Source organism: Fragaria vesca, linkage group LG3 (assembly GCF_000184155.1).
Source record: "Fragaria vesca subsp. vesca linkage group LG3, FraVesHawaii_1.0, whole genome shotgun sequence".
Classification (NCBI taxonomy): Eukaryota; Viridiplantae; Streptophyta; class Magnoliopsida; order Rosales; family Rosaceae; genus Fragaria; species Fragaria vesca.
The window spans coordinates 7,239,412-7,251,146 of NC_020493.1; the positions used below are offsets into that span (position 1 = coordinate 7,239,412).

Sequence of the window (11,735 nt, forward strand, 5' to 3'; positions counted from 1 at the left end):
GTCTACCTCTAACCAAATGTGCTTCCAATCACAAACCCAAGCAAGCTCTATAGATGTGATGACTGACATCACCTCTGCTGCAATGGAACTCAAAATATCAATATTAGAAGCAAAAATTCCAACAATTTGACCTTTATAATCGCGAAAAATAGCACCAAATCCTCTAATACCCTCTTCATACTTCTAAGAACTGTCCGAATTTATCTGAATCCATCCAATGAAATTAGAAGCTTGATACGGAAATTAAACAACCTGAGTATTCATCAGAGTTCTTATTGACCGCAGCCAATATTGGTTTCACATGGACTACTCAGATATCTTACTCTTGTATATGTTGTTATGCTACTATGAGATGTCTTAGCTTTTTTCTTTAGATACGATCTCATGTTAAAAAGAGTAAGGTATATATCTCTTCTTCAAAATTGAGGTCTCAAAGTGCATATGACGTTTTAGCCAAGCATGCAAGGTAGGTCCTTATGGAATTTGTCTAGGAGCTCAAAAACAAAACTCGTATATAGACGTTCTACCTAAAGCTTTTGGAAAGTATATATAAGAGTAGTGAGAGTGGAGAAAGAGATTAGCTTGCTAGGAAGATACCAAAACTATTATGGCCAGTGGCGGAGCTAGTAGGGGCCAAGAGGGTCCATGGCACCCCTTGTGATTTCTATTCTATGTTATAATTGTGGGTATGATCAAAAGTTTTGATTAGGGAAAGCAAATTTTTTTCGCTTCTTGGCACCCCTTTTGTAACTCTAGTCTTCTAAAAGCTTTTCTAATTGTACTAAAGATTAATACTACAACGTACATTACCTAATTAATTGGTATCGTACATTCCTACTAATGCAATACAATTATTGTGAAGCTTTTCTCTTGTTAACTAATGAGTAATGATATAGGTTTGTCACAATACTCGCATTTGTGTGCGTGTTTCAGAATATGTGCGGTAAATAATTTATTTTGATGATTGATGATTTTTTTATTATGTTGTGACTAAATAATTATATATATATAGTGTTTACGATATCAATTTTGTATTGTTACGACGCATTTAAGTATTTCAAACTTCGGTCCCCTTAAGTAAAATTTTTTTGGCTCCGCCACTGATTATGGCTTTCATATATGTGCCTAATAACGCAAAATGGGAGTGCAATAAGAAGAGCAAGCTTTTAGCCTCCTTTTAGTTTTTTTTTTCCTTAAGAATTGCATATGGCCAAAGTTTCTGACCAGACTAGTTTAACTGTATACAAGCACGATGCTAATTTTGAGTATATATACAGCAATCAAACCACTCAGGTTTGATATAAGCTTGAGAAAGGAAAAGTGCTGTGCTTAAATCTGTAATATAGTATTATGATCAATCAAACGAGCTTTATCTATTGATTACCAGTACCACTGACTGAACATACTTGTTTCAATTCGTAGTTTAATCAGACTGAAAAGATTCATCGTGTATCTATCTTACTGTATAAATATTATCCAACTGAGGTCATTTCATCCAAAAGAGTGAAAGACCAAAACCAAGGTGCAACCATCGATTTATAGTGGAATGAACAGCATCAACATGGTTACTTTTCTTGTTTACCCAAAAGCAAATGTTAGTTATCAATCTTAGCCAAAATAGCCACATCACTGTAATGTAATTAATCTGTGTCATTAACTGTCAAACCATGCGTATGTGTTAGCTCAAGGAACAGGTAAAAGTGTGTGAAATGTTTGATTCAAACTCGTGGCATATGCAGATTAACACAACATAATACAATGGAGAAACAAAGTTGAGACTTTATTTGAAGAATGAGGATTATTGAGAGAAAAATATCAGTAGACTTGCTATATAACGCATGCATTGTCACAGAATAGGAGATCTTAGACTGAAAATATTATATCACTACCGAAATAGGATCAGCTCAATGCCTTTACATGTCACGTATTCCACACCATCCGTTCCGAACAGGTTAAAATCCTCTACTATGCCACACCATGCCAGCCACCCAGCCAATTGGCTTTGTCAAATCTGGTTTACGTTCAGCTGGTATCAAGAAGTCCTTGAGCAAGGCAACTCCAGCAGGTGGAATCAAAGGCAATAGTGGATTTGAGCCGAGGAGAAGCAATGGCACTTTGTGGCATCATTGAATCCATGCTTCCAAGAACTGAAACAAACCTTATAGTGCTAGGGATGGCTTTGGTGGGATAGGCAAAAGGAGAAGACATGACTTTATGGTTTATAGCATTTAGTGAGCTGTGGCTGAGGGATCTGGAGCGAGCTGAGATGCACCTTGAACCAGCTGTAAGTGCTGACCTGCAGAATGAAGACATTTCTTGTGCTGGGAGATAATTGACTTGGATTGAAGTTCCTTCTTCCAACTTCTAACTCTTGAATCCTGATGTCAGAATCTAAGATCAGGTTAATAAAATCATATTACTAATTAATCACTAATAAACTGTTTTTCTCCCCACAAAGATGAAATATGATTTGTCAGTACTGTTCTCACAATCAACTTTGTTTTCTCTCCTCAAAATAGATGAAATGGAAAAAGGATAACACTCCAACAACGAAAAAAAAACAATCAACTTTGCTTTCACACACACCTTCTCAATATTATGCCTCAATAGTTCACAGTTCATAAAATCCAAAAACTTCTATGTGTGGAGGGTGCTGCATGTTTGAATCAGTAGGAACGGCTTCATTGAGGAATTTTTATGAAACAACTACTGTATGTCCTCACCTCAAGTAAAAAAATACAAAGATAATTAGAGTAAATCCTAAAACCAAGAACGGGGGAAAGCTTAGGCATATCCTGGACAGATGACGCCCAAGCATCAGAATAAGATAAATCTGATGCGCCAGTTGCCTGCATTCCTTCTAACTGACCTATATCTAGTGAAATCCCCACACATCCAAAGGCAGTAGCATGGAGTTCTAACTGTTCTCCTGAACAATTTCATGATATCTACACCTTCACAGTAAGTCGGTTTCTTTTGCTAACAGAATAAGCCTATACGGATTTTCGCTAAGAGTGCAATAAGACAGTGGTTTTTTTCTTGGTTTCAAGAAAAAGTAATGTCTACACCTTCTCAATCGACTACTTTACAAGAACTGGATAAATAATGAGTTGAGTATGTCTTAATCTGATATAAATGATTTTCTTTTACATAGATATTATGTTTCAATCCCAATCAGACAGACTGTTAAATTAATCGTAATATCAAATAATATTATTCGTGTAGTTCCAGTATGCACGATTAGTAGTTGTATTAAAATCATACAACAAAACTTAACAAGATTGTCATGCTTAGTAGGATGGCCTCTCCTATGTGTACTAACCACAGTGTAATATATATGCGAGATGAGGATTGTGCTTGTTTTCATAACAACAAATTGACTAACCTTAAGAGGCTGAATAGCTCAATAGAAAAGAAAAAAGTAGCACAGATAAAGTTGATCAAAAAGGTATCTTTTAATAATCTTTCCTGTCAAAAGTATCACTAGCTGAATATGTTTATGCAAATTTGGCAGGATTCTGCAGTAGCCCACATAAAGCAAAATTCTTGCAAAATTATAGGCGAACCGACATCGACTTGCACACAAATGACAGCAAATTGCCAGCTGAGGAATCCATAAGATCAATTCTCACTTACAAAGGTGTGGACATGAAAGCTAAAATTAATGGGGCAGAAGACACAGTATCTCCCCCAAATCCTAAAAGTGGTCAAGATTCATTTATATGCGGCGCTTCTCTTCTAATAGAAAGAACCACTACCGTGTGAAAATATGACATTGTGTCAAAAACTAAAAGGCTTCCATGTCATAGAGTATATCATATGTTAAGCTCTGGCCCTAATTTATTTTCACGAAATTATTGTTGCAAAACAGTAGTGCATGACATCTAGACATTTAGTACAGTGAAAGAAAATGATGAATGAAACAGACTATACATTAGCAACTCTTGAATACAGAGCTTTAAGCATATCATAAAGATTGTACGGGCTAGGAGGCAATTGCAACAGAACAAGATAGGAGGACTATTTACACGTTATTCCTTAATTATTACGAATAAACAAATATTGACCACAAATTTCAGGTTTAGTTATTCAACTTTCTATCATATAAATGGTTTATAACTTTTGATTATGCATATCAGAATTGGTACAAATTACTCTACTCACTTGAGTCTCAATGCTGATCATGTTATTTATCTGGTCATTTCATGTTGCCAATGTTTTGGAAGAAAAAGGTCATGGTGGGTGCAAGACAATGCAGAAGAGGATCAATAGCAAGTGTATTCTACATGGAATAATAGCCTACATGACTAAGATGGAGAAGCAGCATTACAAAACGAGGATGGCATTGTCTCCAGACAGGTTTCACTAGGAGGGCAGGATCAACAGAACAGCTGATGCCCACAAGCATTACTCTCTAAGCTCTTGGAAAGGATAAGTGTCTCCACCACCACTACTACTAATGCTCGTGGATGCTAAGTATTCCAGGATAGAAGTACAGAATCACATTCCAGGATAGAAGTACAGAATCACACGATATCTGTTAGGTGCTATTTAAGTACTAGAAGATGGTAAGACATCTGAACTTATGTATGTATTTTCTTTTATTGCAATTAATGTTAAAAGTGTTCTGATGTCTTCTACTTTTCCTTCCTTTCTTAAATCTAAACTTCTTATCCTAGGATACAGATTATCTGTTTTTCTTTTTGGCCTGACCTTCTGAAATCTATAATTCTTTCTGTTGTTCTATAGAATGACTGTTTCCAATCCTTGTTTTAGGCATTCTAATATAATTTGGATCATTCTCCAAACAAAACAAAACAAAACAACATCAAAGAAACAATGCCCAGATTCAAAAGGGTTGAATTGGGAAGCTTCTACCTCTTATGTTAAACCTTAAACCCTAAACCCTAAACTGGTAATGAATCAATATAAAGATACAGCATCCAATCACATAATCAAAGATACAATAGAAGACCCAGAATCAGAAACAAAGACCCAAAAGCCTCAAAACACAGAATCGAATTAAAGGTGAAAATTTGTGATACCCTTTTCGCCGAAGACTGAGATGTAGTTGCTCCACAGTACTGAACTTCACTAAAAAGATTGGGACTTTTACAATTGCGCGCGATAAAGTTAGCTTCTTGTACTCGGGTTTCTTGTTTGACCCGGTTTGGATATCGGGTTTGTTTCAGGACCCGGTTGGTTGGAACTTGGAAGGGCCCAAATAGAAAAGTTCTGTAATTTTACATTTTCATAATTTCGTCATTAATCATTAATGTTTTCTCTGTCAAATGAGAATTAGGTCCATATGCTCTATGCTGCCTAAAACGAAACAATTATAATCACCGGATTACATTTCATGATGGCCGAAAAGGGAGGAGTCGACACATTCTCCCTTTTGCATACTAGAGAAATTCTATACCAACTATTAACATTTACATAAAACTGGTGAAGTTATAGAGAAATTTCAGCTAGTCTTCATCATCATGGCAACTACAGCTACTGTGTTCATTGCACCTTAAATGTTACAAAAGTCATACCAGAACGGCAGAACTTAACCTTAAGCAATCATACAAACACAGTTGTGTTCATGATGATCATCAATCCGATTTGTACAAAAGTAAGACTGAAAGTGAAATTTATACATGTTAGCGGAATGAAAGAGAACCTCGGCCTAAACAATACCAGAGACATCTTAATATGGTGTCTAATCAGTTTGTTTTTCACAAGTTTTTGCAAAGCTTGTATAGTTGCAAAATAAGCCGAAGTACTTATCCATGATACACGAGTTGTCCAGTCTCCTCTCACTTGTGAAAAGCCTTCAGAGGGTCATTAGGGTCAATATCAGCTATAAGCGGGAGATCGACTGGTAAACTTTCTAGACTCAATCCTTCATCCCTTAGCTTTGCAACCACTTCCTCGAAAACGAGTCTGTTTCCCCGTGGAGCAAGGTGCAAACCATCCCTGCATTCCAATCAAGAAAAGTCTTATCATATGTTCATATGGATTTCAAAGCAATTCACCAGTGCCTACACAATTAACGGAACACAAGATGATCAAATGAGCTGGTGTTTATTGTAGAGAAATTATCGATAATCAGGCTTGACGTGTACACAAAACATCACTAACATAATTGAGAGAGAGACCTTAGATGAGCTTTCTGCCAGTCAGGAAACTGCTGCATTTTGGTCCAGAGATCAATTACTGGGAGACCACTTTCTCGAGCTACAGCAACACATGCCTCAGCAAAAGCACCAGCAGCTTCATTTGTCCTCTCAGGCTGATTCAATGGATTCTCAATATAGGGAAACCTGTATCCAAAAAGATATATATTGAAAAAAAATGCTTTAAATTGGCGGGTTGATTTGATATCTTTAACATATGATTTGAAGAATCAAAGAACAACGAAAATAAATGAACATGTGTGACAATGAAACTAAAAACAAGATAAGTAGTAGATGCATACAGAAGGCGTGCTTCTTCATCAATAGGAGGAGGTGTGATGAGAATAATGTGAGTAGTAGGCCATTGCTTCTGAAAGCCAAGAGAAAAGAAAGTGTTAAAATATGTAGATAGCCCAAAATGAAAAGGCAAACACAGAGTAGCATGAATATTGGTGATCTGACTAAAGAAAACAACTATGATTGTCTCTGCAAAGCTATGAAATACATGTATTTCATGAACCACCCAATAATGGTCGCAATGTTGCACACATGAAGTGTATAGAAGCCTAAGCAACTTGCCAGAATCTGTGAATAGATCATACACGCCACTTAAAGGTTATGAGTTATGACAAGCCAATGCTGATCATATAGAAGTAATGAACCCACATTGCTTTATACTTGCTGGACTGACTCTGTACCTACGAGTAGTCAAATTTAGAATATAATTAATTGATCGCACAAATTTGATGTCAAAAATATCAACTTATTTACGGAGTATTTCCATGGTGGAAAACGTAAAAAAAATTAGTACATTGCTTCATTCCAATTTGATTTAAAATCTTATGCCTCTTTGAAGAAACACTCCTTCGTAAAAGAGTTTCTCAGATCAAAGAATTACACACTTCAAAATACCATTACTCTAAACCATTTTCTAAATTTGCCTACGCATGCGGAGATCAAAGCGTTTAACTCATACTAGGCAACTTCAAAACCAATTCCAAAATGCTCACATCATCAATGTGGAATCCAGGACCACTGAACCCTATAGGTTTTGTATGTTAGAAAGACACCTGAATAAAAGAACCAGATTCACCCTTATCTAGTGGCAATATATTCCCAGATTGTTGACCAGTAGAATATCAAAGAACGTTACTTCACCTAAGACTACTGGAAGTACATCTCCATAGACAAGAACATGAAAGTAGACTGCTTTAAAAATGATTGCAACTACTTCCTTGGTTCCTTGCATGCATCACACACTCTACTTGCTTGTTAAAGATGGAGACTGAGCTTTGATACTCTTCTCCCCTAGTTTTTCTTTTCCCTGAATTTCAGATGATAAAACTCAATGCCAAAGAAAAATCAACCAACACAGTAACACCTAGGTGTCAGATTCACTTGCACCACTGATAAGATCATAAGATATTGAAAAGATCATAGGTCCCTGAACTATTTTGCTAGAAGAGTCTTGAGCTTGTGAAAAAGAAGCATCTCAACTCTACACTGTCACATGTCCTTACCCGAATACTATCCAAAATGAAGTCTGAAAAACCCCCATGGCCATGATTCTAAGAATTCTCACGAGTCATGACAGGGAATTGAACAGAAGTACGACCAAAATCCTTTAAGCAAGCTGAAGGGACGGATTGCAAGTATAATTTAAAGCTATGTCATATGATAAACCCCCCAAACATTAGAAATCAATAAGAAAACAACAAATGATTTCAGAGACACAAAACAACGAGGACCTAAAGGCAAACAAAACCAACCAACCAACCAAATGCTCGGCTTCAGCTAATTGAACAGTACATTCCAACAAATCCACATTTTCTATAAAGTACCAAACTTTTAGCCTTTTAGGGTCCCAGGTTCCAATTCATGAAAAAGCAGATCAACTCCCAGGTACTATACAATCCCTATACATCTATGTACTATACAATCCCTATACATCTATGTATGTGGCAGATATTACTATATGATCAATAGGTCACAAGTGTGCAAATCATAGTACAATGAGCTCATAATTCCTCAGATTTTGAGAAAGAAGAAACTTTTTCCCCAAACAAGAACCCAGTTCTTCTTGTAGTTCTAAGTCAAACGACAAAATCACAACCCTTCTTCATCATCATCATCATCGAATTTTTCTCCAACTCTAACACACATCATCATTTGGATTGGTTTGGTTTATAGACACCCCTCTAAACCAGCTAGTTTGCAAACTAATCCAAATAAGCTGAAATTTGCCCCAAAAAAGAAGTTCCTTCACAATAAACAAAGATAGAAGATACCTTAAGGAAGGAGACAATGGAGCGGAGGTTGTGCTTGTACTCGTCAAGCGGCACATGCTGAAAACCAGAGCATCTATCGGGAAGGCAAGCGTCATTAGCGCCAAAGAAGACGGTGACAGCTAACGGCACTTCACCGCCGCCGTCTTGACTCCCCGGAAAAACCCTCTCCAGGACCATCTCAGCCCACCTAGTGTTGTACCCGCTATAACCTCTCAGCACCACATCAACCTATCTCCATCACACAAAACGATCAAAGGCTGTAACTAACCTAGGGTAAATCAAGACTCAAGAGAGTAACAAGGTGAAAACAGAAACCGTTTTTACATTGCGAGAGAAATGGTGGGCAAGAGAAGCACCCCAGCCACCGTCGCCAAACGACTCCTCCGTGATCGAATCACCGAAAAGGTAAATCTTCGGCCTCATGATGTCTTTGCTTCTTTCAGAACACCAACTACCAGTTCTCTGTGTGTCTCTTTCTCTCAAGTTTCACGTGGCATGCAAATATAGAAACGAGGGGTTAGCTATTTATATACGATCTGATCTGGTCGCGTTTGAATTGATTAATGGAATTACACCAACCAGAGCCAAAGGGTCTGGTTCTGGTAAAACTATGTATTTACTGGGAGTATCCACTAGTATATTGCCGGTCATATTGCTTGCTGACATGACTGCCCAAGACTTTTCATCATATTTGACTAGGACTACTGGGATGATGGGCGGTCTCTTTCTTTCGTGGGCTCAACTCTCTAGTATAATGTAAGCAATGAGTGGCTATCTGATCAGATCTCAGGCTCAGCCGCAGCAATAATGCACTATGGAATCATGAACGATGAACCGTATCGATTCAGCCGCCGGTATTGCCTTGCTTTAACCACACTCTTCCAGTTCTGGATTGCAATCACCGTAGATGGCTTCAAAGACCAGAAGAAGTATATTCATTACACAAACAAAGCTCTTCCGGTTCCAGTTAGCTAGAGTAAGTAGAGTGAAGATGAATGATCCGAAAATAACACACGACACTTGAGAAACTGCACCACCAAGTTCATTGTTTGGGACTAAAATGCTAATAATAGCACTACGATCTATCACTTTAATACTCTGCTTAGTTACATAGTTACGAATGTAACTTTATAAGCTTGGAGACGAGCTACGAAGCTGGATCTATAGAGATATAAGAGGAGAATGAGATTAGTGCTATTATTGATTTGGAGGGCAAAATGAGATCGCCTAACAAAAGCTATGATAATTTATTTATTTTGCTTATGACAGAACCATGAAATTATTTCTTATCACTGACAGATCGAAGCAAGGAGGTAGCTAGTATTGATGCATGTATGCATGTAATCTAACGCAGTTTCACATGAAATTGATTATCAGAAGTCATGTTCATGGGGTTGGGGACCTATTAGGGCACTTCATATGTATTTTTTTTTTTTTTTTTGTAAACGGGCACTTCCTATAATTATGCCACAAGAGAATTATTCTTGCTTTTCTAATCCCTCTTTTTGACTGAATCAATTACACAATTCCTACACGTTCCCAGTAATCCTTGCAGATCCATCTTCGTTTAGTATTTAACTGGGTCCCTTTAAAAGCAACAGCAGAATTGCAGATGATCGATTGAAATGATAATCAAGTAATAATGCAGAGCGTGCACACATGTACCTTCTCTCTTCGGATTATTAGAAAGAATCAATTGTTAATTTGTAACACTAAACTAAACCAAATTTGGTTTCATTTCATTGAGAATTTGAGATCCATGTGTCACACCTGTAGAGATCGAAGTCCTTTTTCTTTTTCTTTTTCTTTTTTTCATTTTTTTTGGGTATTCTAAAGTCTGGTTCGATCGATAGCTTTCTGAGCATTTAGAGGATCAACAGCATGATTAAGGAAGGCCTTTTTGTCAAGTTAAAGGATTACTATTTGCACGCCCACAAAGATACTGTAGTTGCATCATATATAACCCAGTTATAATTATGGAATTAGGTAAATATTGCATAAATATAATGTTTTTTGTCCAGGAAAACTGAATTTGAAACTTTGAAATGAGATGCTTGGATACATCTTACACTGAAAACTTATAAATGGTCGTGGTCGGTCGGTTATAACACATAAAGAAATAAGGAAAAATGTCCGTTTAGTACTAATTGTAACCTTTTATTGCTCATTCCAATGACAATTTTTTATATGAGTCTATTTGAATAAAAGTAAACTTTTTTTATGCCTAAGTAGCCAAATATTTACTAAAGTCTTAATAAACTATATTATTTTAAGACTATTTTGCCTTCCACCTCTTCAACATTAAAAAACTTGGCCGGAACCTCGGACTCCGGTCACACACCGCCGGACTCCGGTCACTGAAATTTCCCATGTAACCAGTTATTGACCCCCAATAACCAGTTAATGACCCCTAATAACCAGTTACTAACCCCCAGTAACCAGTTACTGACCCCTAGTAATCAGTTACTGACCCCTAATAATCGTGTTACTAACCTCTAATAATCAATTATTGATCTCCAATAAATTACTTATTTTAGCTTATTAATGTAATACAAAAAAAGATTTACAAAAAAATAATCGAATTACTGACCTTAATAATCGAGTTACTGACCCCAATAACTTTTAGTTTTCAGTTACTGACACCCTATAATCACGTAGTTTTCAGTTACTGACAACCAGTAATTACTTACTGACACCTAGTAATCACTTACTGACACCCAGTAATCACTTATTAATTCTCAATAATCATGTTACAAACCTCAAATAATAACTTACTGGCCCCAACAATCATTTATCAATCCTCAATAATCACTTACTGACCTCAATATTCGAATGTAAGGATAAAAAAAAAAACAAAAAAACAAAACTAACTGACTTGAACTGGGCACCCATATTTCTTCTCTAGGCACTCACCTTCCCTGACGGCCTCCTAAACCCTAAACCATCATCAATCTCGGCACGAAACCAGCCCATCCCCGAAGCACTCTTGCCCAGTCTCAATGAAGATGAAAGATGAGCTAGGTAGCAGAGGCAAACGGCGCTGCCGGACTCCTCCGTCGAAGAGAACGAGTCGCAGCACTTAGATGCCGACGAGTCGGAGAGGTTTTTCAGCGGCGATGCCACGTAGAAGCGGCATGGTGAGAACCAGACTAGCTCGTCGGTGCAAGAGGATGGCGGCGAATCTCCGGCTACCTTGGTCGTAGAGAGAGAGAGAGAGAGAGAGAGAGAGAGAGAGAGAGAGAGAGAGAGAGAGAGAGAGAGAGAGAGAGAGAGAGAGAGAGAG

General features: G+C 37.3%; 1 protein-coding gene across 1 annotated transcript; it reads right to left on the reverse strand.

The window, feature by feature from the left end:
- Window positions 1-5,434: 5,434 nt before the first annotated feature.
- LOC101314063 (GDSL esterase/lipase At5g45920-like) lies at window positions 5,435-8,977 on the reverse strand. Its single transcript, XM_004293876.1, has 5 exons — window positions 8,777-8,977; window positions 8,453-8,680; window positions 6,467-6,534; window positions 6,147-6,311; window positions 5,435-5,964 (listed from the first exon to the last, which is right to left on the reverse strand). The coding sequence occupies exons 1-5, from the start codon at window positions 8,873-8,875 to the stop codon at window positions 5,805-5,807; spliced, it is 720 nt and encodes a 239-aa protein (XP_004293924.1). The 5' UTR covers window positions 8,876-8,977; the 3' UTR covers window positions 5,435-5,804.
- Window positions 8,978-11,735: the final 2,758 nt, after the last annotated feature.